General features: G+C 39.2%; 2 protein-coding genes across 5 annotated transcripts in view; both read right to left on the bottom strand.

Moving 5' to 3' along the window:
- Positions 1-527: 527 nt before the first annotated feature.
- STMP1 (short transmembrane mitochondrial protein 1) lies at positions 528-15,462 on the bottom strand. The gene is made up of 3 exons (XM_008542297.2): positions 15,312-15,462; positions 3,373-3,426; positions 528-2,421 (listed from the first exon to the last, which is right to left on the bottom strand). Exons 1-3 carry the CDS (start codon positions 15,324-15,326, stop codon positions 2,347-2,349), a joined length of 144 nt encoding a protein of 47 aa, XP_008540519.1. The 5' UTR covers positions 15,327-15,462; the 3' UTR covers positions 528-2,346.
- A 9,627-nt stretch (positions 15,463-25,089) lies between these two features.
- The window catches only part of NUP205 (nucleoporin 205), a 79,380-nt gene continuing 77,609 nt past the window's right edge, over positions 25,090-26,860 (bottom strand). For all 4 annotated transcript variants that reach the window (XM_008534968.2, XM_070617822.1, XM_070617823.1 and 1 more), the window contains one exon: positions 25,090-25,444. In XM_008534968.2, the coding sequence (XP_008533190.1) occupies positions 25,292-25,444 (153 nt within the window). In that variant the 3' untranslated portion in view covers positions 25,090-25,291. The remainder of the gene's footprint in view (positions 25,445-26,860) is intronic.

The following is a 26,860-nucleotide window of genomic DNA, read 5'->3' as shown; positions in this document are numbered from 1 at the left end:
TGTGTAGCAGTTTACACGGTGAAGGTGAATGCAAAGACTGATTTGCTGGATGGCTCCCGCTGGTAGAAATGATCCTATCAGCAAGGTTGAGTGTCACCCTTGAGGGAAGCCCTAAATTCAAATGAGCTTTGTTTACAAGATATAATACATAGAGACGTAATCTTATAACATCCAAGTGAACTTCATCCCTAAAGCAACCACTCTGGGAGATCACATACACAAATAACAATCCTACCATGGCTGATAACAAGGAATCCCTCTGTGGAAACAGATGTCTAAGCCTGGGGCATTTTGAACACCCTCAAGGATGGTAAGCCTTATCCTTTAATGCTGTAGTTCATTCTCATAACAATTCAGTCATGCATGATCAAACCTTGTGAGCCAGGTAGTATGATCAAGGTGGATACTACAGATTTTCAACAACCAAGAGAGAGACCACAGAATGATGACAAATTTTGCATGGTTCATACCCTGGTTCCAAAAGTAACTGCAGAAAAACAAAAGTATTCTGACCAAAAGCAGCATGATTGGACTAATATCTACTATTTATTGGACAATTTGCAAAGCACTGTGCAACACATCACATACATTATCTTAACTGTGTCTCATGGAAGCCCTATGAGGTAGGTATTGCATCCACATCTTACAGAGAATACAACAGTTTCAGAAAAATAAGCTGCTTTTCTATGATCACACTGCTAGAGAGAAGCCAAACCATACTATGATCTTAATCTATCTCACACCCAGGATGCCCTGATAGGGATAAAAGTTATCTCCATATATGAGAGATCCATGTTTTCAAAGAGACGCAGAATCACTTTATTTTATAATCACATATAGCATTAGTGTCATCACTGTCTGAAAAAAGGTGTCTCTAACTAATTCTTCCAGGTTACTGATTCTGCTAAAGTGTCTTCAGAAATGGCACTACCAGTGAAGCTGCCCAAAAAGCCTTCTGAAACAAAACACCCACTGAAGTGGGACTTTATCTATATTTAGTGGAAATTACACTTTTAGGACTTTAGCTTATAGCTATACCCCGCCCAGATATGCATAATAACATTATGTTCAAGGTTATCACTGTAAAAGCAAAAGAAAGGAAATAACCTAAATGTTCATTAGGAGCAAAGTAAATTAATTATGGTATATCCATTCAATAGAACCTTATGTAGCCAAAAAAGGAAAGAGGTTCTTTGTTCCTTACATACTGATATGGAATGATCTCCATTTTAAAAAAAGGCAAAGGGCAAACATTCTATATAGCTTGTTATCTGTATAAACCCCCATGCAACGTGTGTTTGTTTAGGCACAGAATCTTTCTCAGAGTATACAGGAAACTGGGGACAGCACTGGAGGACGGGGAGGGGGAGGGCCCTTAAAACACTTTTGTATCTTGACCTGGAGGAAAAAGTTAATTTAAACCTTTTTTTCCAATTAAAAAAATATGGACTGATTCTATGTTTGACAAATACAAGGGTAATTTCTGACTGCAGAAAAAAACAAAAAAGAAAGTTTTCTTATAAGAATCACTCTAAAGTTATAATGTACATACATTTCTTTAAATGTGAAAAGGCATAACATTTCCTTTATAGACAACTTCTCATGTATCCACCATGTAATATCAAATGCACCTGTAATCCCTTAAAACAAGTATGATTCTTTTGAGGGAAGAGAGCCAGATGAAATGCATCATTATGGAAAAACATGCATACTAGACTATGACTTCTGAGGACAAAAGCCATCATTTTATGTATATTTAAATTCCCCAGTTCCTGACAGGGTTCTCAGAATATAGTTTCTCGGTTAATGCATAGCAAAACGATTTACTGGTTAAATTAGCAACTATGGAGCTGCCTGACAACAGTATAAAAAAATAGATAATTCACCAGAAACTGGCTTCTAGATTTTAATTTTAATTACTTTGAAACAACATAATTTAGTACCAAAAGTTTAAACACCCATTATACTTGCTAAACTGTGAAATCAGCATCATTTATATCTAATCAGCTATATAAAACTCATCAATTTCTCTTTTGAAAACAGGTAGCAGAGATCCAAAGAATAAGGGGAGACTAATTAAAGGTCATGTTTACTAATCTAGCACCATAATTCCAGTCTTAGGACCTCCCAAGAGGCTGGAAGGAGGAAGGGCAGAGGTGAGGATGCTGGAAAAGTAGGGTAGTTCTTAACTGCGGCTCCACTTGTGCTCTAAGGCAACACAGGGTCCAGCAAAGAAGAAACTCGCTGAGGCTGGAGATGAAAACAAAAGCTTTTGGTTGAGATAGCAAAGGAGGCCCTCAAGAGCAGCAGAATCAGTACATCCAGAAGGCAGTACTGGAGTCGGCCTCATGAACTAGGAGGTTTCTTCTTGGCATCCAAGTCCTTTTTAATATCTTCAAGTTTTTTAGCCAGGTTTGGTATCTTTAAAGAGAAAAAAGATTATCATAATTTTGCATCTATCTAATCAATACTCTTTTACTTTTCTTCCTTCCAAGATGAATGGTTGTACAACTTCTTATTTTCCTCTGAAAGAGGCCTGCTTAATAGTGATATTTCTTAGCCTCACAACTGCATCAGAAGGAGATTAGAAGTTGTGAGTTAAAATATGCTCCCTCCCAGAAAGCCAGACCCTGACTTCTACTTTACCCATTTAGCCCCTCAATCCAGTTCCAAGTAAAAGCTGTTATATAAATAACAAATGCGATACAAATTAATAAAGCCCCTGCCCAGAAAACCACATGACTCAAGTGAAGGTTCCCAAAGGGAATCCCCTTTGTCACCCTAAAAGCTTCACTGCAAAACAAGTCAGAAGTTACTATGAGGTTTCCCTTCCTTGACTCTTGAAAACAAACATTACCTTTCCAGGATCCCCATTCCTGAGCAATTGTGTCACCTGGTTTTCAACTTCCCCATCTATAAAGTGAACTACTGCAGCTCCCCACTTCACAAAACTCTGTCCTCACATGTGCTGCACTGGATAGGTCCACCTCCAAAGTTCTAGTCCTCTTTACTACTGGGTAGGGAGGCTGAAAAGATCATCCAACTAATCTTTAAATTCTCACTTCACATGATTTTCCACGGAACTGTAAACTCTAACTTAATAATTACTCTGGGCTAACAAACGCAGTTCAGGATCATCATGAGACCATCGAGACTGATGGGTTTTTGCCCTCTTGTGGTGACATGGAGGACAGATGCTTCCGTGAGTTCCATTATTTTTTCAAACAATGGAAAATCTTTCTGCAAAATTCAGAACCTTTTCCTCAGACCTATGGACCTCATTTATGCTGGAATGCACGCTACTTCAACAGGTACAAGTTACTACAAATTAGTTTACATGGAATCAAGGAGGAGGTGGATATGGTCACTTACGTCGTAGTTCTGAGCCAGATACATTCCAACCACGTTGCCAAAAGCAAATCCAAGCTGAAAGGATAGAACAGGAAGAGTTACACTGGATAGCAAGTTCTGTGCCATCTGATACCAAACCAAGCCACACAGACGTTCTCCTAAGGAGCTCAGGACAGTTTCCGAAAGAACCCAGTGTCCAGTCTGGGGTTGTGCACAGGATGAAATTCACATCTTTCTTCTATAAAATAAACACAGAAATATCCTCCCAAAGGCTAAAGTACATAGAAAATAAGTGGCAACGCTGAACAAATCTATCCTAAATTCTCCTTGACCCACAGACTCCCCTAAAAACTTGACTGCAAGTTCTAGAAACCCAAGCCAAAGTTCTGATTCTTGTTAAAAGCTGCAATTTTTTTTTCTTTTTTGATTATGAGTATTGTTATTCCTTGCTACATCAATAAAAAGTATTCAATTAAAAAAAGTATTTAGCTAAATCATAGGATCTTACAAAGTACTGTTATTCCTTGCTTCATCAAATAAAAAATATTCAATTAAAAAAAGTATTCAGTTAAATCATAGAATCTTAGAAAATGAAGGGACTTTCACAGTTCAAGTTCTTCATATTTCCAGAGGAACGACCGGGATAGCAAAGTAACTTGTTCAGGGTCATTCACAACAAGGAGCAGAGGACAACCTAAATTAGATTCACACTCAAAAACTAAAATACTGTCCTGCGTCACTTAACAATGGGGATACATTCTGAGAACTGTCTTGTTAGGCAATTCATCATTGTGCAAACATCATAGAGTGCACTTACACAAACCTAGATGGTATAGCCTACTGCACACCTAGGCTATACGGAACTAATCTTATGGGATCATTGTCATATATGAGGTCCATCGTTGACCAAAACGTCATTATGCAGCGCATGACTGTATACAATGACAGAAAAGAACAGGAAACTCTAACATCCAACTGAGAGATCATATGGCTTGGCCCTCTGCCATGGGTGGAGTCTAACGGGCAGAACAGTTAAGACGTGTGGGGAACACAGGTCCCCTAATCAGCTCTTACTCAGCGACAAGAGAGACAGGCATGATCTTTAGAGAACTATAAATATGTATCCCACTGGATAAACATAAACTGTTTCATGAAAATTTAAAGCACTCCTTTCACATCAAAAGAGCCAAAGCTCCATAATCTTCGAGTTTTAATGATGGTCTATAATTACCCGAGGTCTTTTCCCCCAATAATTAAGAATCTCCAACAGGATGCCTAATTTCTAATTTCATAAATTTAAACTGGCACCTGATTTTTTCTCATCACTTTCTTTAAGCCAACTTGCTCCTATTCACTATATAGAAGAGGTTAACATAGAAAAACAAAGTGTGGCACTTAAGACCATCAGTCTTACATGGTGTAGTCTGACCTTGTCTTCCAGTCAGAGATGCATATGGGAGAACAGGATATAGCTTGGTCCTTACTAAGCTTTACGCTTACTAAGCTTTAAACACCAAAAACATAATTTAAATTGGTTTGTTGTTAGTAAATTAAAAAGCATAAAAACAGGCTATCTAGTCTCTAATCACAGACCATTTTTTGATCATTAAGTTCATCAGTTACATCTTGTGAAATAATATTTTTACCAAGGTGGTACTAAGAAGCAAAATGATTTTTTTTCATTCCTGTGGGTTGAAACCAGGTAGACAGAGGTTTTTCAGAAAGAGTATTAACTTTGCTTAAAAGAAGAGAAAAAAAATCAACTGAGAATGGTAGCTCCAACACTGAACAGAAAGAACAAAGGGTTGAAAAAATTTCAAGACACATAAACTAGAGTTCTGGTTATACCACTATCTAGTTATGTGCCTTTAGGCAAGACACTTGACCACTTTGGAGCTTTGCTGCTTTGAGTTTCCTGGTTTATAAAACCTTACACTCACGACATTCCTTCCAGCTCCACCACTCTAGGATTTCTGGTTCTTACTATGTGTGTCTCAGAATAAATATGGCCTATCTAATGTGGCTTCACTTTGGCAACTTCACCAGGCATAGGGCACATGAAAAGATAGCAGTTATTTTAAAACACAAAACAAAAATCATGGGCTTCTAGATAAGTCATAATCCAATTCTGGTTTCAGAATACTGCCAGATCTACCAATGGGATAATGTAAAATTAAATGCACAACATAAGAAGAGAAAAGTCGCATATTAAGAGAAATGTTGGGGAAAAGGCATGAAGCCAGAAAAGCATTTATATATTGTTCATGGGATGGTCAATAGGCAAGTTTAGACAGAAAAACATAAATAACTTAAAAATATAAAAAAGTAAAATCTAAATCTGAGGAACGGTGACTTATTAGTCTGAAAAGTTAGACTGGAGCCAGATGATACAAGGTCTTGAATGAGTCTGAAACCTCTCTGCAAGCCAAGAATGCTTAACTTCTTCCAGGCCAAGACCTGGAAGCCTCATCAGTAGTCCATCCAAAGGGCTGGCTGCCATCACCATGGTTCCCCTTCACATCACATGGTCCCCCTCATAGTATTCCCTGCAGAGAAGTCAGTGCAGAAAGAAGGGGAATGCCTTCTTCCCAAGCTCAGCACCACATACATGACTATCACAGCCTCTCTGCAATCATTTTGAGACTTTAAGAATATGGAGCTGCTTCTCACAAACACATCGGGGACAATAAATGGTAAAGCACCAAAAGTTCGGGGACAGAGGAGTGACATGATGAAAGTGATGGAGAGGACAAATGGGTGGGGAAGAAGAGGCTGCAGCAAAGAGCCCAGGGAGGGAAGTCAACTGGCACACAGCAGTGCACACTAGAAGAGACACTGTTTTCCAACCCTACAATTACATGGTACATTCAGAATCGGTGAAGTGCCACAATCCACCATTCTGAAACTCAAAACTCTATTCAACACATTTAACATAACTCATTTGGCAGCAAAATCACACCTGACCTGAACTGCCATGAGACTATTTATAGTCTATTTATCACACTTTAGTACAAATACTCACGCTTCGTGATAGAAATAGTAATCTTTAAACACAGGATCCCACCCTATACCCCACTGGAGAATATGTTTAACAGCAAAAATTTAAATGTATTTGATTACAGAGTGCTATCCCAGACCCTGCTGGGGTTATTAAGTAAAAAAGTACTGTATATGCAGTTTAATACCCTTCTAATATCTGAAAAAATATCTGACTTCCCAAATACATCTGGCTCCCAAAGGTTTTGATTAAAGGATTGCAGACCCTTATATACTAAAAATTAACTTTATATGCAGCCCTGTGAAAGGATTATAACATGGTCTCTACCCTTAAAGAACATATACAACGTATATGAAGAAAAGCTACATATAAGTAAAATAGTTATATATCAACAAGAAGGCAGCTGCCAAGCAGGGGACCTTGAATGTAACAAACGCAAGAAAAACTAACCAGAATTGGGTCCTGCATTAGTAGCAAAATCACTTACAGAGGTGATTCTCTTAAGAAACCATACCTGAAAGAGACCGATGTACTGAACTTGTTATCAAAGGCTCTAAACATGCTGAGGAAGTCTTAAAACTCCAACCAGGAAGGGAACTGAATGTGGAGAATCAAGGCACAAGACAGGAATGAGGATATGATGATCTGAATAAAAGAAACAGGCCTGATAGAAAAGAGGATTTGAATTTAAAAACGGAGAGCTGGGCAGGATTAGCTGATGGACCTCAAAAGGCAAGCAAAGTTCACAGGCAAAAATGGTAGAGAGCCAGTGACTACTCTTTACCAGCAGCAACACGATGAAAGCACTGCTTTGTAAGCATTCACCTGGCAGCTGTACTCAAAAAAGGCTGAATAAATACAGATTAGAGAAGGTTCAGATTAGTGTGGTGGCACAGGGGACAGCAAGCAACACGAATGGTTTTTCTTCTTAAAAATCAGGGGCTGGCCCCGTGGCCGAGTGGTTTAGTTGGCGCGCTCCACTGCAGGCGGCCCAGTGTTTCGCTGGTTCGAATCCTGGGCGTGGACATGGCACTGCTCATCAAACCACACTGAGGCAGCGTCCCACATGCCACAACTAGAAGGACCCATAACGAATAATATACAACTATGTACCGGGGGGCTTTGGAGAGAAAAAGGAAAAAAATAAAATCTTAAAAAAAAAACATCAATGAAGATCAACAGAACAGAATGTGGAGGGTCCAAGAATAAACCTTTACACCTACGGTCAAGTGAGTTTCAACCAGAGTGCTAAGACATTCAAAGGGAGAAAGAACAGTCTTTTTAAGACTTGATGGTGGGACAACTAGATATCCACATGCAAAAGAATGAAGTTGGACCCCTACCTCACATCATAAACAAAACTTAACTCAAAATGGATCAAAGGTCTAAATGTAAGAGCTAAAGCTATAAATCGTTTAGGAGAAAACATAGGAGTAAATCTTCAGGACCTTTAGGTAGAAATGGTTTCTTAGGTATAACACCAAAAGCTCAAATGACAAAATAAAAAATAAGTTGGACTTCATCAAAATTAAAAATCTTTGTGTTTCAAAGAATACCATCGTGAAAGCAAAAAGACACCCATAGAATGGAATAAAATATGTGCAAATCATATATCTGACAAGGTACTTGTATCCAGAATGTATAAGGAATTCTTATGACTGAATGATAAAAAGACAACCCAATTTAAAAATGGGCAAAGGATTTGAATAAACACATCTCCAAAGATGATACACAAATAAATGGCCAAGAAGCACAGGAAAAGACACTCAACATCATTAGTCATTAAGGAAATACAAATCAAAACCACAATGAGGTGTCATGGCACACCCACTAGGATGACTTTAAAGGAAAAGATGAACAAGTGTTGGCAAGGATGTGGAGAAATTAGAACCTTCATACATTACTGGTGGGAATGTAAAATGGTGCAGCCACTTTGCAAAAGAGTCTGGCAATTCCTCACAAAGTTGAGCAGAGTTACCATATGATGCAGAAATTCCACTTCAGGGTATATATCCAGGAGAACTGAGACATATAACTACAAAAGACTTGTAGACAAACATTCATAGCAAGATTATTCGTAACAGCCAAAAGGTAGAAACAACCCAAATGCCCGTCAACTGGTGAACGGATTAACAAAATGTGTTATATCCACACAATGTAATTATCAGCCATAAAAAGAAATGAAGTACTGATTCATGTTATAACATGGAAGAACCATGAAAACATTATGCTAAATGAAAGGCAGTCAGAAAAGATCATGTATTGTATGATTCCACTTAAAGAAATGTCCAGAATAGGCAAATTCATAGACACAAAATAAATTAGTGATTGTCCAGGGTTGGGGGTGAGTGAGGGAATGAGAAATGAATGCTAATGTATGGAGTTTCTTTTGGGAGTAATGAAATATTAGATATAAAAATTATATTGTGGTGATGGTTGCACAACTCTATGAACATATTAAAAACCATTAAATTCTACATTTTAAATGGGTGAATTGTATGATATGTGAATTGTATATGTGAATTATATCTCAAAACTATTAAAAAAATCACTAAGACTTGGTAAAATGTCAGCTCTATGGGATAAAACTGAGGAAATCAAAGACAACTTCAAGTTTCCCAGACTGGACGACAATTTAAAAAGAATGGAAATGTCAGAGTGAAAAAATGAGGACCACTGAGATAAGTGGTTGGCTTTGTATATGAGAGTTCCATGGAAAATGTTGTCAGCTGACTCTTTTATGTATAGACACGCTGAGCAGGTAAGTCACAACACTGTTATCTATTAACATAAAGAATCACTGCGTCTTAAAAAGTAGAAAGTCACTCCAAAATCAATCTGATTCTCCTCATCATTTGCTGCTCAGCTCCCCCAGTCAAAAAGTTGTTATGTGGGGCCAGCCCCATGGCTGAATGGTTAAGTTCGAATGCTCCGCTCGGTGGAAAAATAAAACAAATTAAAAAAAGTTGTTATGTGTGTAGATCAGCAAATAAAGCTATAATTTTTGTCTGGGGATGGCTCCTGGCAAGAACCCAGAGTTAATACTATCTGACAAGTCTGAAATATGACTTACAAATTACATTTTCAAAAAGTATATACCCAAACCCAAGTTATGACATAGAATTAGATTTACTGACAAGGGTTTAAGAAATCCACAAATCATCTCATTTTATTTAGCAAATATAGTTACCACTAGCATTCAAAAGGACACTTAAAAATGTTCTATGGTCTCAGGTGAGAAAAGCTACACAGTGACAAGAAAACCAAAAACACACATTATATAACATTAATAAAAGATAAACTGATAATTTTATTTCTCAGTTTTAGTCTCAGCTGGATAAACAGTCAGAAGACCTCTCCATTCCAAGAAAGCGGAAAAAAATGCACCCTTGTTTGTGCCTTAGTCTTTAAACACTCAGGACTTGGTGTGAAGAACATTACCCAATGTGTCTAACAACTGCTTCAAGTAATAATAAAACCCACATTCTACACAGTAAAACAAAAATCTGCTGAGGATATAACCTATACCCCTTCTACTACCACCACAGAGAAACACATTTTTAAGAGATAAGCTAGGTTTTATATTCACTAATTTTCCTTAGAGAATGAAGAAAGGAAAAAACCAAACTTAATTCTTCAATTGAGCCAGTAAATTAAATAGGGACATTCTCGAAAAACTTAGGCAGTAACACTCCAGAAAGAGGTACATCAGGTAGAAGTGGTTTGCCTGTTCTCAAGGAGGCTGACTCAAATATTCACATATCTCACGAATATCTGAGAGCTGTAATTAGGCAAAAGAGGACTATCTAATTAAATAAATGAAATCAATCACAAAGTACTGACTAAGTGCCATGTGCTTGGGAAATCTAAGGATAAGCTATGCTGCTCTTTCCATTTACTTTATGGTCTCTTCTAGAATGACAAGACTAAAATACAGGAAGGTGCAGTGAACAAAACACAGCACATCACCAAATGACAGTCTGAATGGGCCAAAAGGTTTGAGTGCTTTGTGTAAGAAATCAAATGTCAATCATATTAACATATTAAAGGAGAAAAATCATATGATCACCAGATGGGGAAAGAGCATGATAAAATTCAACAGCCAATCACAATAAAAACTAAACTAGAAATAGAAGAGAATTTCCTTAATCTGTTAGAAAATATCAGATACAGAAATATCACACTAAAACTTGAGAAGCATTTCTACTAAAAGCAGAAACAAAACTAGGATATCCACTCTCACTAGTGGAAGTCTTGAGGGAGAGAGATAAAAAATTGGAAAAGAACACAAAACTTGTCATTTTTGCCTTCACTGGAGATACGACTGCCTTCACAGTATTGCCTCCACTGATTCGCTTCCAGGTGAACCTACAAACTACTGGAGCTAAAAGACAGGCAAGCTTGCTAGATACAAAATCAATACACCAAAATTATTAGCATTTTTATACATCAGAAACAACGGATTTGAAAAGGTAATTTTAAAAAGGATGCCATTCACAACAACTAAACAAAAACTATCTAGAAATAAATCTAACCAAGAAGGTGCAACTATTACTGAGCAAACAATAAAACGCTGACGAAAGACATGAAGACCTAAATAAATGGGGAGATGGATCATAACAGTATAAAGATCTCAGGAGCTTAAACTCACCACGGAGGCTCACAGAAAAAGATGAGAGCTGGGACATTTAAAGTAGTTGGGAAGGGAAAAAGGAGGATAAAGGGAAAACCACACGGGAAGGTATGAAGGCAAGAAGGTCCACGGGTTGGTATGCATGGTAAGATTAGCCTAACCAATCTAAAACACAGGACAGATGCTGAAGGACAGGGGAAAGGAAAATGGGGCCAGATTAGCAAGAATACTTGAGTGGTTATGACCTGATGTGGAAGGACCCAGGGATCATTGACAGTTTCTGAGCGTGGGAATAAGGCAATTAATCCTGGATGATTACTCTGGCCGCTGCAAGACAGGACAAAACCAAGGGCATCAAGGGAAACATACACAGAACCAGAGGCGACAGTCTTGCTTTTCTCTGGCTGATCAGACTAGTGGGAGTGGCATGTTTTACAAAGGATTCACAAACTAGAATATTCAGAGAAGGGTAACTAGCATGAACCTAAAATCTCGAAGAATGGGTGGAAGAAGCAGAGATGTTTAACCTAAAGAGACTGGTGGGGGTGGGGAGATAGAGAGAGGTATCAAGATAATGCTCTTCAAATATGTGAAGCCTTGTCATGTGGATTAGAATCACTCTTTGGGCTGGCCCAGTGGCGTGATGGTTAAGTTCAGGCACTCCACTTTGGTGGCCCGGGGTTTGCGGGTTTGGATCCCAAACACAGATCGACATGCTCCTCATCAAACGATGGTGTTGCAGCATCCCACATACAAAATAAGAGGCAGAGCGGCACAGATGTTAACTCAGGGACAATCTTCCTCAAGCAAAGAGAGGAAAATTGGCAACAGATGTTAGCTCAGGGCCAATCTTCCTTGCCTCCCCCCCCCCCCCCAAAAAAAGTTAGACTTGCTCTTTAATATCAGGGAGTAGAACTCAGTAAGGAAAAATCAACCAAAAATGAAAGAGATTATCTGAAGAAATAGTGGGCCTGTTGTAATTGGAGGCAACCAAACATAAAATGGGTGTCCCCTTAGCAGTGGAGACTGAAGCATCAGCGTGTTAGTTGGACTAGAGAACCTAAAATAACTCTTCCAACTCAAAACCTACCATTTCTACACTAGCTAGCCTAGTGTAGCTAGTCCACGGGTGGAGTGAAAAGGATCTGCTCTAGGAACTTGGCAGCAGGAAGAGAAAGAACTTTTCGTAAGGTGAGGAATGGAGGCTTGATGTCTTAAAAGAGAAGCTAACGTTTACTGAGTGCTTGCTGCGAGCAAGGGAGCGCTCTAACTCTCTCACGAATGAACTCATGCTCTCCACAACCTTATAAAGCAGGAACTATTATTGTCCAGTTTATGTTGGGGAAACCGAGGTACAGAGCAGCTAAGTAGCTTGCCCAAGATTACAAAGCAGGTAAATATATGTGCCAGGCACACAGCAGCTAAATGAAATGGGGAATGAAGGAGAGAAATAATCAAAGATTATGTCAATATTTCAAACTGTGAAAAAGCCAGAGACAGGGAAAGGAGAAAGAAGTTAGGTGTTGGGCTGTGGATGGTGAGGAAGAGAAGAGGTAACGAGTCCAGACGTGATGGGTCTGAGATAGAGGGATGACAGAAGACGTTCAGTAGGCAAGTGACGGCAGGCAAGTGGAACACAGAGAAAGGGGCTCAAGGTAGTTTTGGAAGCTGTCAGCAAAAGAAGTGAACGTGACGGCATAACAAAGAACACACCTGCTAAGGGTGGGTTTCAAGAGCAGAGCAGAGAGGCAAGGCCTGAGCCCTGAGAAACAACCAGTAACCAAAAGAAGGGAAAACTAGCCAGTACAAACAGGAGGCATTAGATAGTGCCACTTCCCAACTGGTGCCCCAAGATACGGACCCCTTCAGCCCTGGGAGCAGCCAGCACCCAGAGCTGGTCACCTTCAGTCTGTGTAGGTTCTTTCTAAAAATAATTCCCTGTGTGTTACAACGTGAAGGAACACTGGAAAGTACTGAGACGCAGGATCCCAAAGCCAAGGGTGGAGGGATTAAAGAGGAAGTGATTAAGAGTACCAAGTGCTGCTGCTTCAAGAGGTAAGAAAAGCAACATGTGACCCCAGTCACAGTACGACAGGCAGCGTACACAGAGCCCCCAGCAGCACTGTCATGTTAGGCTTCCCGTCAAAACCTTCAAGTTTCCTTACAATTGTAGCTAAAACCCTACTGCAATTACAGAAGCTACTGCAGCGAAAGGAAGGGGAAAAGAGGCAGCAGGACCACAGGCACAAGTTTTCGAGACCGGGAGGACGGCAAACATTTTAATCCAAGAACGAATGAATGTATAAGCAACACAATCAGGTGCACTGGTTTTCAGATAGTGTTCCAGGAAATGACAACTGTAGGAAACAACCTGGAGGGTTCCAAAATGTGTGATGACAGCACACGTTTAACTTGTGACTGTTCATCACTTCCAAAACTTTTCCCATCACCTACCCTTCTGAGAGTAAACTAATCCCCATTTCTGAGAAGAAACTAAATCAGAGTTCAACTGATATCTTGTAACAGAGAAAGTGAACAATATCTGTGTCCTTATTGTCATTTTTTTAAGTACTTTAATGTATTAACTCATTTTTAACCCTCACAACAAAACCATGAGGTAGGTTCCCATTCTCAGATGTGGAAAGTGAAGCATGGAGAACTTAAATAACCTGCCCAAGTCCTCACAGCTTAAAAACGATGAAGCTGGTGTTCAAACCCAGGAGTCTGACCTCTTCAGCACTAGGACATGATGTCGCAGGTTAAAAGCTGGAGGAGAATTTAGGGACCATCTACTTCAACCCCACTGTTTTATAGATGAAATGCCTGAAGGCAAAGAGAAAGACTTGCCCAAGTTCATAGCTAGTAAACCATTTGACAGACGCAGAGTCAAGGCGAAAAGTAATGCTACCCACTTTTTTTTAACAAATGCAATGAGGAGGTGGAAGAACAGACGGCAAGAGAACATCCATGTTCCAGTTCCTTCTGAGTTGGGAATTTAATGAATGGCTTCAGCATCTCTCCTTAAATATTGAAAATTGTGTATTCTCCAATCAGTCACATCCATATTTATACCCAGCAAAAGTTTACTGCAAAACCAAATAAACTCACTCTGCAAAAGCACTCACAAAGTTAAGGATTATAACTGAATCAATGTCCTCCCAGGTTACCAGTGAGCTACAGCTGAAGTAGGTGGCTCGATTATATCATCTTACACTTTACGGCTGACTGATGCTGTTTTTAACCTGAGTGTTTCCTACAACTAAGTGACAGTAATTATTTTTGTTGACTCCTAAGCTAACACTAGGGAAACTTCCCGAGGCAGAGCAGCTGCCTTGTCTTAGTTGGGCAGTTTATGTCAAGGATACCTCCTTTTGGCTTAAAGAACTAAAAATCAATTACCATCTCAAAAAGGACAGAAGGGGCATTTTTTTCTTCTTTAATTTCCTTGATAAAGAATATAACCTTTGGGAAAGCATCTCTTCCCCAGAGCACCAGACTTTCACTGGCCACCTAGAAGATGCTAGAATACCTGCTTCTTATCAGAATTGGAGCTTGAAAGCATCAAGTTTGAAGGCACAAAAGCTTGGAAGAAAGACTTTCACTTGGAAATTTGATTGGCAAGACCTCCTGAAACCTCCACCGGCAATCTGAAATACCCTGAGCTTTGCCAGAAAACCCGTTTTTAAGTGAAATAAAGAGCCCTGAGAAATAATTTGTATACTCATGGTAACACTCATTTTTCCCCAAAATGAGCATTCTGGAAAAATTACTTGCAGACCAGGGTCAGGGTCTGACTCATGCCAGCAAACAGCCCCCCGCAAAGTCTGGAAGCTATAAAACGTCTGACGAGGGCCCCCTAAGCCTCTAGCTCCGACCTGCTGCTTCTGCGCCTCGTGGGGCGGCTTACTAATTCCGAATTTATTCCTGGCCCCCCCGCCCTCCTACTCTCAAAACTGCCAACCAGCAGCGCTCCAAGTCAGGAGGGGGTACGTGTCCACGCGGGGGGCCGGTTACGGAAAGTCCTTAAGGAGCCCTAGGCTTTAACCAGATTTAACACGGTGCACGCCGGGCACGGCACCATCAGCAGCAGCTCTGAAAACGCATGCTCTGTCTGACAAGTCAAAGTTTCAGGGATTCGAACGGCTGCAGAAAAATACTGGCAAAGGGATGTGGGCGAGGCCGAAACAAAACCCCGCAGGCCAGCCTGAGAGGCGAGGCGACGAGCAAGCGCGGGGGCTGCGGGTACGCGGGACCCACGCCCAGGCCCCGGGCCCAGGCCGGCCTGGGGGGTCCGGAGACCCCGGCCAGCTCCTCGGCAGCGCCACTCACCAGGAACTGGAGCATGGTGTCGGCCGGGAGGGCGCGAAGGGCGGCTGCAGCTCTGTGGCCCGGTACGAGGCCGCCTCCCGCAGCGCGAAGGGCGGACCCCGCCGTTAGCTTCCGGGTCACGCCCCGCCCCGCCCGCTCCTCGCACCGCCTCACCCGGAAGCCGCTCCGCGCGCTTCCGCGCCCCCTGGCGGAGCGCCCCGGGATTACCGCCTGAACTGTCAGACCGGCGGGAAGGCCTGTGAGGAGTAGCGGGTCCAAAACCGAGCTTTGAACGTTTGCATTCCGGGGCCCCAGTCCCAAATCCCGCTTGTGTAAACCTCGGTCGGGGCCCCGGACTCTGCGTTATTACCAGCATCCCAACCATTCTGATGCACAGCCAGGCTTAGGACTTCCTGACCTAGACTGCATGGGGGAGCGGAATCACCTGGTGATGCTTTTGCAACATACTCTACCAGGGCCCCACGCAGAATCTCTGGGAGGGGAGGAGCGTTGTATTTTTCAAAAGTTCCACGGATATGCTAGGTAACCTGCATGGAGCGCCTTTAATAGAGGTTAGGTGCTTAAGTAGTTAAGACGGAGGCCTTTGGAGTCTGTCACAGCTGGGTCCAGTTCATGACCGCCTTGCACTTCCTGGCAGCCGTGAGCAAGTTACTTAACCTTTCTGAAGTTTGCTTTCCTCCTCTGTAAATGGGGCTAGCACCAGCTCCCTTGCTGAATTGTGGCAGGGATCAAATGAGACAATGTGAAGGATCAGTAAATGCTTGTCATGTGTCTGGTGTGGGCAGTGAGCTCTGGAAGACCCCTCGGGTCCTCTCTCCACACAGAGCTACCCCCCATGCTGTGGGCCATCTCCTGCTCCTGGTCTTCAAATCTCTCAACAACCTCCACCAACATACACACTTATGAAGCAAGACCACCCTTTTCTCTTTGTTCTCAGCCTTCTAAATTCACCCGCATCCGCTTTATTGAGTAGAACTCTGGTTCCCAACAATAACCAAATCATATTAGCTTACACCATGTGGGAGTGTAATATAGAGATACAGGGGACAATGATAGAGAACAGGAAGGTGATCAGGGATTGAAGCAGCATTTTCTCTTCATTTCTGCTTTTCTCCATATATCTGCGTCATTGTTCTCTCTCTTTGCTTTCCAGTTTTTTCTGCTTTCCAGAATATGGCCACTGTAACTTACTTGAGTTTACTCATTCAGTGGTCCAACCAATAGAAAGACTGAATCACTCTTTCCTTGCCATTTTCAAATACCTGGTAAAGGAATGCTGATTGGTTAAGCTGGTGTCAGGTGCTCCCTGATCAATTATAGCTAGAAAGGGCAGGGTCTCTTTGAACTAAAGTGGCTACCAGGACGAAGGAGATGATGATAGATGGCTATAACACACTCTACTTTCTAACATGTCTAGTTTAAAACTTGACTCAGTCAAGTCTTGACCACTGCTTCTCAAACTTAACATGCATTCAAATCACCTAGGCATCTCCTCAAACTTCAGATTCTGATTCAGCATATCTGAGTTAGTGCCTGACATTATGCCTTTCTACTAAGCTCCCAAATGCTGCTGCTACTGATGGTCTGTGGACTATCTTTTGAGTTGCCAGACACCAGACTGTGAGTTACATGAGGGTGAGGACTTCATCTGTTCAGTTTACAACTCCATCCTCAGTGCCCAGCAAGTGCCTAGCACAGCCTCTGAACACCATAAATATTTATTGAAGTTCCTTGCATAAAACTTTATCTCCTTCTTACAGATATAGCCTTAAATGAAGCCTGTCTTTTCTTCTAAAGCCTTTTTGAAAGCTCTTTCTCCCATAACCCCAAATAACCACAAGTCATGGGGGAAAAAGGCAGATTCTTTTGCTACTTTGAGATTATTACTTAAATGTCCTCATATAAAAACACCTCCTTGGGCCTGCCCGGTGGTGCCGCGGTTAAGTTCGCACATTCCTCTCAGCGGCCGAGGGTTCCCTGGTTCAGATCCCGGGTGTGGACATGGCACCACTTGGCAAGCCAGGCTGTGGCAGGCGTCCCACATATAAAGTAGAGGAAGATGGGCATGGATGTTAGCTCAGGGCCAGTCTTCCTCAGCAAAAAGAGGAGGATTGACAGTAGTTAGCTCAGGGCTAATCTTCCTCAAAAACAAAAAAACAAAAAACAAACAAAAAAACCCTCATTTAAGATTCATGTCCTTCCTTTACTACTTCACAGTAACCTAATCTACTGAATTCCTAGGCAGTCCCCTCATTCACTGTAGGCTTTGACATCTAACAGCTTTCCTTTTAGCCCCAAGCTATTGTAATAATGGGTGACTTCAAAGGCCATCTATACTTGTATTTTCTAGAATCCTTACCTCCAGTGACCTTCATCCTCACCCCAATTCAGCAATCCACTACCATGCTCATAACCCACACTTTGTTGTCTCCTGGACGTGCTCCACCTGTGAAGTAGTATATTTCCAAATCCTACCTCCTAACCCATCAACTCTTTGACCTTAGCCATATCTCAGTCTCTCAGCTGCTCCATATTCTCATAAGCTGGGAGTTCCCTCCTGATTTCACTCCTTTTCTAGCTGGTCAAAACCCTAGGAAATCAGAATTTCAATCAAGGAACATTAGCCTCAGTTCTCTTATTCATTGACCTTCTATGATACTTGCCTTTTAAAACTCTAAGTCATGATTAATCTGCCTTTTTCAGTCCCATACCAGTGATTCTGAGCAACAAATGGAGAAAAGATGGCTCATTCGGCAAATCACATTGATCTAACTAGGTTTGCTGGTATTTCTTCCACCTGGAAAAAAGAATAATTTTGGGTTTCTACTTCATACTTTACACACAAATATGTCAGATAAATAACAATTTAAAACAAAAAGAAACATTAAAATTGCTAGGGAAAATAGGGAGAAATTCTTTTATAATCTCCAAATTGTAGTTTTTCACATGACCAGCATAATACAAAATCCAGAAGCCACAAAAGAAAATATTTGTAAAATGAACTATATAGAAATAAAAAATTTCTGTATGGCAAAAAGAAAGAAATAAAAGCATAATTTGTAAAACAAGTGACAGACGAATTTCCTTTATAGAAAAAGCTCCTACAAATCAGTAGACCTACAATCCAACAAAAGGTGGTCAAAGGATGTGAAGTGCTCTTAGAAAAGGAAATACAAATAGCTCGAACATATGGAAAGATACTCAGTGGCATTCATACTAAGAGAGATGTAAATTACTACCATAATGAGGTATCATTTTTCTCCAGATTGGCAAAAATCAAAAAGCTTAATAACACACTGTATTGGAAAGAGTGGAGAAACAGGCACAGCTATACAGTACTGATAGTAATACAAATTGTTAAAACTTTCTTGGAGGACAATTTGACCAAAACTATCTTATGTTTAAATGAGCATACACTTTGTCTCAACAATTGTGTGAAACTGTGTATACTCAAAAACATTCATTAGAGCAAAAGATAGGAAACAGTGTTAATCAATAAGTAACTGATTAAAATAAATCATGCTATATAGATACATTGCAGTATTGTGTGTGTATTTGAGACAGAGAGAGGAGATTTTTGGGTGTTGATATAGAATGATCTTCATGATAAGTGAAAAAAGCAAGGTGTTGGTACAGGAAGAAGAAAAAAAGAAAAGGAAAACAACATTTGTACACATGGCAAAGGCCTAATTTCTTTTTTATAAAGAGCTCCTACAAATTTGAGGCATATAACAGAGGTAATATTATTGATCAGTGAGAAAGAATGGGCTACTCAGTAAATCATAAAAAGAAAATTGATTATTCATATGGGAGAAAAGAAAAGTAAAATTAGATCATACCATTCACAAAAGTCAATGCCAGAGAGACTAATGGCCTAATGAGGAGGCAACATTTTAAAACTGTCAAAAGATAATATAGAAGAGTATCTTTATGATCTCAGGTTGGAATAAAATTTAAGATAAAACATAAAGAACACACACCATCAAGGACAAGACAGATTTGACACATTAAAATGTAAAACTTCTACACCATAAAAAAGTTGAAGAGATAACCCAACAGACTGGGATAAAATATGTATAAACTGAAAAAAGCCATTCTGAATTTATAATTACCTCCTACACATCAAAAGGAAAAGACAACCCAATAGAAAAACGGATAAAGCTTATAAACGGAGGGAAAAAAAAGAACGATCAACAATACACAAAATATTGCAAATCAATAGAGATACCATTTTACAGCCATTGGATTGGCAAAAAAATTAAAAGTATGACATGATTGTCTATGTAGAAAATGCGAAAGAATCAACAAAAAAAATTCCTGGAACTAGTAAGTGATTATAGAAAGGTTGCAGGATACAAATTTAACATAAAAAAATCAATTGCTTTCCTATATATCAACAATTAATAAGTGGAATTTGAAATTAAAAACACAGTACCAATTACATTAACACCCCAAAAATGAAATACTTAAATATAAATCTAATGAAATATGTACAAGATCTATATGAGGAAAACCAGAAAAGTTGGATGAACAAAATCAAAGAACTAAATAAATGGAGAGGTATTCCATGTTCATGGATAGAAAGATGCAATATTATCAAGATGTTAGCTTTTCCCAACTTGATCCATAGAGTCAATGCAATCTCAATCAAAATCTCAGCAAGGTATTTTATGGATATCAACAAACTGATTCTGAAGTTTATATGGAAAGACAAAGGACCCAGATTAGCCAATGCCATATTGAAGAAGAACAAAGTTGGAGAATGAATGCTACCCAACTTCAAGATTTACTAGAAAGTTACAGTAATCAAGACAGTGTGGTATTGGCAAAAGAATAGACAGATAGATCAATGAAACAGACTAGAAAGCCCAGAAATAGACCCTCATAAATATAGTCAACTGATCTTTGACAAAGGAGCAAAAGCAGTACAACAGAGCAAAGACTGTGTTTTCAGCAAAATGGTGCTGGAACAACTGGACATCCACATGCAAAAAACAGAATCCAGACACAGACCTTATACCCTTCACAAAAATTAAAATGGACCATAGACCTAAAGTTAAAACACAAAACTATAAAACTCCTAGAAGATAACATAGGAGAAAACCTAGATGACCTTAGGTATGGTGATGCCTTTTTAGAGACAATACCAAACTCATGAATCCATGAATGAAATAATTGATAAGCTGGACTCATTAAAATTAAAAACTTCTGCTCTGAAAAATGCAATATCAAGAGTTAGAAGACAAGCTGCTGACTTGAGAAAATATTGCAAAAGATGCATCTGATAAAGAACTGTTATCCAAAATATACAAAGAACTCTTAAAAATCAACAATAAGAAAACAAACAACCTGATTAAAAAATGAGCTAGAGATCCAAACAGATACCTCACCAAAGGAGATATATAGATGACAAATAAACATGAAAAGATGTCCATGTCATATGTCATCAGGGAAATGCAAATTAAAACAATGAGATACAACTCTACACCAATTAGAATGGCCAAAATTCAGAACACTGATAACACCAAATGCTGACAGGGATGTGGAGCAATAGAAGTCTCACACATTGCTGATGGGAATGCAAAACGGTACAGCCACTTTGGAAGACAGTTTGACAGTTCCTTACAAAACTAAACATACTCTTACCATATGATCCAGCAATTGCCCTCCTTGGTATCTGCCCAAAGGAGTTTAAAACCTATGTCCACACAAAAACCTCCAGAGGGATGTTCAGAGCAGCTTTGTTCATAATTGCCGAAACTTGGAAACAACCAAGATGTCCTTCAGTAGGTGAATGGATAAATAAACTGTGGTACATCCAGACAATGGGATAATATTCGGCACTAAAAAAAAAAAAAAGAAAGAAAAAGAGAAAAAAAAAGAGCTCTCAAGCCATGAAAAGACGTGGAGGAAGAAGCTAATCTGAAAAGGCTACATACTATATGATTCCAACTGTACGAAATTCTGGAAAAGGCAAATCTTTGGAAACAATAAAAAGATCATTGGTTGTCAGAGGAGATTGAGAAATGAATAGGCAGAGTGCAGAGGATTTTTAGGGTAGTAAAAGTTCTCTGTATTACAATGATGGATATGCCATTATACATTTGTCCAAACCCACAGAATGCACAACACCAAGAGTAAACCCTAAGGTAAAAACCATGGGCTTTGGGTGATTATGATGTGTCAACGTAGGACCATCCTTCGTACAAATGTATGGTTCTGACGAGTGATGTTGATAATGGGGAAGGCTACGCGTATGTGGGGGCAGTGGGTATATGAGAAATCTCTGTATCTTCCTCTCAATTTTATTGTAAACCCAGAACAGCTCTAAAAAATGAAGTCTTTAGGAAAAATAAAGTATGACAATTGGAACTGTTACTGATGGTATGGACAAGCAGAAACTCTTAGTCCATTGGGTAGGAGTAAATTGGTGCAACCACTAAGAAAAATATTGCAATATTTTAGTGAAATTAAAGCTCTTAATCTCTCCCTCAGGATTTCCATTTCTAGCTATATAATCCAGAGAAGCCCTTACATGTCATGTGTCTCATCCAAGGAGACATGTATGATAATGAACATTCCAGCGCTGTTTATAATAGCAAAATATTTGGAAGTTAAATGTATAACAGTCCACCAACAGTAGAATGCATAAATTAAGGTGTTTGTACAATGTGATACTACTATTCAATACCTGCAATAAATGAGCATGAGGAATTATCAAAAACACAATGTTTGGGCCGGCCCAGTGGTGTAATGGTTAAGTTCACGTGCTCCGCTTTGATGGCCTGGGTTCACCAGTCCAGATCCTGGGCGCAGACCTACACACCGCTCATCAAGCTATGCTGTGGCAGCATCCCACAAAGAACTAGAAGGAGATACAACTAGGATATACAACTATGAACTGGGGCTTAGGGAAAAAAAGAAAAAAAAAAGAGGAAGATTGGTAACAGATGTTAGTTCAGGGCCAATCTCCAAGAAAAAAAAAAACCCCACAATATTGAACAAGAAAAACAACCCGCAAATTGCTCCACAGGATGATGACGCACATATAAAGATTAACAACCTGTAAAATAATACTTTTTAATGCCTAGGAATACACACATTTGTAGTGGAAATATAAAACGTGAATGGTGAAGATCAACAATGAATTCTTGAAAATGGTTCTCTGGGAGAGAAGTAGGGGAATGGGACCCGGGAGCTCACAGGCACCTCACCTGTATCTACCATCATTTATTTCCTAAAGAAAAAAAAAAGATCTGGAGCAAATGTGACTAATTTTAAGATTTGATCAAATTAGGTATATGACATGAGGATAGAATATCTGTGTTTATTATACAGATTATATTATTTGTACGGCTGAAACAGCACACAATTTTAAAAATTGGAATAAATGATAAAACCAATAGTTGAAAGGTGTTTTTGGAAACAAGATATTCACAGTCTCAAAGTATCGACCCAAAGCAACCCACCCAGATTACTTATTCATTACACTGGGGAAAGAATAAGCTTTACAACGGAGATATGTGCCATACACTGCCTTAACTACAAGACCAAACTTAATGTAATAGAACAAACTGACATGTACCTCCTGATATGATATGCTGAGGGCAAAAGATTACCTGCAGAATTGTAATATTCTTGCCAAAAATGTTCAAGCTGAATTTAATTTAAAAAAATCAAACTAATTGTGAGAACTTTTTCCAAACAGCTCAGAAATGTCAATGTTATATCAGTCTCCTTTCCCTCCAAAAAGGGAGGGGAACTGTTTCAGAATAAAGGAGAATAAAAGGATAACTAAATGTAATGTGTGAGTGATTAAATCCTGGGTAAAATAATAAAGCTCTAAAAGTACCTTTTTGGGGCAATTGAGGAAGTCTGAGCATGGTCTGAATATTAGAAAATTTTACTGCATTTTATTGTCAAATGTCATAAGTGTGATAATGGTATTGTGGTTAGGAAGGAAATAACCTTGTTCTTCTTTGCTGAAATATTACAGATAAAGTGTCATGATGTCTACAACCTGCTTTCAAATAGTTAAGGAAGGAAACCAGTTATACACATACAAAAAAAGCTAAAGCAGATGTGCAAAATGTTAACAATTGGTGAAGCTAGGTGAAAGGTATATGGGTTCACTGTAATTTTCTTTAAACTCTTGTGAAGAGTCAAAATTTTTCCAAATAAGTTGGGAAAACAACAGACAAATATTTAGAAGTGGTTAGATTGCATATGCTCAGATTAAGTTCAGGCACAAATATTTATGCAGCACCGTTTTATGAAAACTACAATAACAACTAGCAAGAAAGTATTCACTTCTTTTGATTTTCTAACCCCATCAAACTGATTAACTCAGTAAAAACAACACACTGAAGATCTGATGCTTATTTAGTATTGTTGAAGAATAGATGACCCTACCCTTTAAATGCTAAAACTTTTTTACATTGAATATTTAAAATTTATTTTTCTCCTCCTTGCCTTGCTGAAGAGCACGTGCTGCAACCCACAGCCTCTCTCCAGGCCCAGGTAACAGAACGCTGAGTCAGGCGGCAAGCGCTCCGCAGTCCTGATTACTAGCCTCTCCCCGCTGTATTTATCATACAAACAGTATTCTGGTCAGCCTTTTAAGCAGCACCCACACAGCTGCCATCCTTCCTGCCTCTACCTCCCACACACTTCTCTCCTGCCCCAACTTCTGATCCATAGTCTGCTGTAATTTTGGAAGAAATGATGGGAAAACAAGCTAATGAAGTTTAGTAAATCCAAAATCTTAAAGCCAAATTTAGCTACTATCTCTATCCTGTGGAAGGCTTCACACTTCAGAGGTTTATAAAATGCTTTGATTCTGTGCCCCAAGCTCTGTTCTGATTATTTCTGGGTTCAAGCCTGTGTTCCAGATGATAAAGATTACCATATGCCTGACCAGTGGAGCGACAGTCATTACTATTACATTTTGGACCCACTTATTCATTCACAACCCTCTAAGATTTCTATTTGTTAACAGGATGCTTTCCAGTTAAAGATTAATGTTTGTAAGTGGTGGGCAGTAAATTAATTTCAAACTCTAACAATGACAAAGCCTTTTTAAAAAGATGTTTAAAAGCCAAGGCAATTTTATTGTTAGATTAGAAAAAAACAGCAACACACTAGAACTAAGTATTAACTTCCTGCTACTACAGGAGAGTCGAGACTCTTCCCCTCTCGGCAGTCTCTCCTACATACTAGGCTGAAATAACTGGTGGCCAAAAAGGGAAAAATGGACTTTCAGATGAGGTAGTCACTTAACATAAATACAATTGGGCAAGAAATAGAGTGGTGATTGTGTTAATTCTTTTGCCCTAATTATAGCCTTTATACTAATTATATGAGAAATATAGGCAGACGATTAATTTGAGAAATTTCACAATCATTTCTAAGGAACAAACGTAAATTATTATATCATCACTTATATGCAGAAAAGATAAAGATAAGTTTAGGGAAGAGAAATTTAACTTTTTGAGACATTTCTATAATATACCATTCATAGTACTATTCTATTCTATTCTGTTAAAGGGCATGAGTATAGTTTATTATCCACTCTACCCCACGGAGTAACATTCAATATCACGGAAGTGTAGTGTAGGTACAAAGGGAGAAAAAATTAAGACTTTCCCGATTATGCCTTTAATTTAGCATTCACAGTAATATCCCTGGGGGAAAACCACCAGTGACTGTGGAAGGTTTGTTTGTTGGATTCCCAATAATGATCATTTTCTAGGTAAAATTTCAAAAGACCCATCATACATTTGTTTTGTTTTTTTAAAAAGCATTTATTTTTCACTAGTGAGGATGAAATCAGGCACAGAAGTTTACAGAAAAGATGTCCATATATAAAGAAAGAAATAGCAAAATATTTTTTGGTCATAATTTAGAAACAAACTAATCTATAAAACGGAGACAGTTTTCCCCAATTCATCTCTTCCCTAGAAGAATATTAGCACAGGCTCTCAGTTCCGTGATATCCTCAGTAAGCCTCGGATACGTCTGACAAGAGCTTGTATGAAACTATAGCGAGATCGAACTTTTGAATATAATCCTTCAATGTCCAGAAGTTTCTTTTGTAGTGATTCTCCAAAAGCGTTGATGGCGTCAGCCTGAAGCTAGAGGCAACACAGATGACATTTCATTATTAAAACTGCAGTCTCACATATTTCTTTTATTCTGTCTTCCAATTTAAAATACCTTTGAATTTTTGTTATGTGGTCCTTTCTCACATACCAAATTAACTAAACATTCACTTTTTCCACCCTAGAGTTTATTGGTATGATACTGCTTTTCCCATTCCTTTCTTATATAAATGTATAAAAATTTAAATTTGTTTTTAAATAGCAATAACTGCTGCTGCTGCTGCTGCTGCTGATACATGGACATATACAAAATGGGCCTGAAGGGCCATGCAAGAAGTTAAGAGTGGGTGCCTTTGGGGAAAGAAACAAAGGACAAATTGGAAAGATGCTTTTACTTCATTTTTCAATTAAAAAAAAAAAAAAAGTTTGCATGCTTTTACTTTCAAAAAATATAAATGCGAGGAGGGAACCCGGTACACACTTTAGAATTCATATGTATTTTAGAATGCATATGTCATTTCAGATGGATCGTTTTGGTATACTGAAACACTAAAATTAAGAAAAAATTAGTGAACCTACCTGCCTTCAGTTTTGCATTAAAATCAGAGCACTGAGTGAGAAAATTATTTATTAATCTTGTACTTCTTCTAACTTTATAACAGACCAGTCTAATGAAACAGAAATGGTCATTAAGTCCACATACATTTATTTAGTTATTATTAATGTTTTTGGTGAGGAAGATTGTTGCTGAGCTGACATCTGTGCTAATCTTCCTCTACTTTTTCTATGTGGGATGCTGCCACAGCATGGCTTGATGAGCAGTGTGTAGGTCCACAGCCGGGATCTGAACCTGTGAATCCTGGGATGCCTGAAGTGGAGTGTGCGAACTTAACCACTATGCCACTGGGCCAGCCCCAACATATATTTTTTAGACATCTTCTGGAAGATGTTTTTTTTGGCTAATTATGCACATGGCCTCACTTAACATTAGCTTCTCTAAACAAGTCTAGCCAAAAAATGAATTCCTGCTATAAAGTCACTAAGGGGCAAGTGTAGTCAGGGCTAGGATAAGAGTATGGTATCTATGATGTCTGGCTAAGTGTGGTCTAGAGGATGCTGTAACTGCACCTCTCTTTCCCGGATAAGGCCCAACCTTCAGCTTTAAGAAAGGCAGTGACCAAGAGGGATGAGGGAAGAGCAGAGACTTTGCCAAATCACGGCATGGACAGTCAGATGTCTAGTAGCTGAGCTAGCTCTAATTCATTTTCCCTAATATCATACACCCTGGTAACTACTTTGTTTCTAAGACTTTGCTATTAGTTTCATATGAGGTTTCCATTTTAATTGTTTTTGGAGTGTGCTTCATTCATTCCAATACTACTGATCAAATTGTTACTAAGTACATAATGCTGTACGATATTATACTCTACTACAGTGGAATTGTTAATG

This window comes from Equus przewalskii, chromosome 4, assembly GCF_037783145.1.
Source record: "Equus przewalskii isolate Varuska chromosome 4, EquPr2, whole genome shotgun sequence".
In the NCBI taxonomy this organism is placed as follows: Eukaryota; Metazoa; Chordata; class Mammalia; order Perissodactyla; family Equidae; genus Equus; species Equus przewalskii.
This window is presented reverse-complemented; position numbering and strand designations above follow the sequence as displayed.

Coding starts and splice junctions, on each gene's coding strand:
- STMP1 (XM_008542297.2), bottom strand. Junction 2,422..3,372: donor ATCTGGCTCAGAACTACGAC/GTAAGTGACCAT, acceptor TTCTCTTTAAAG/ATACCAAACCTGGCTAAAAA.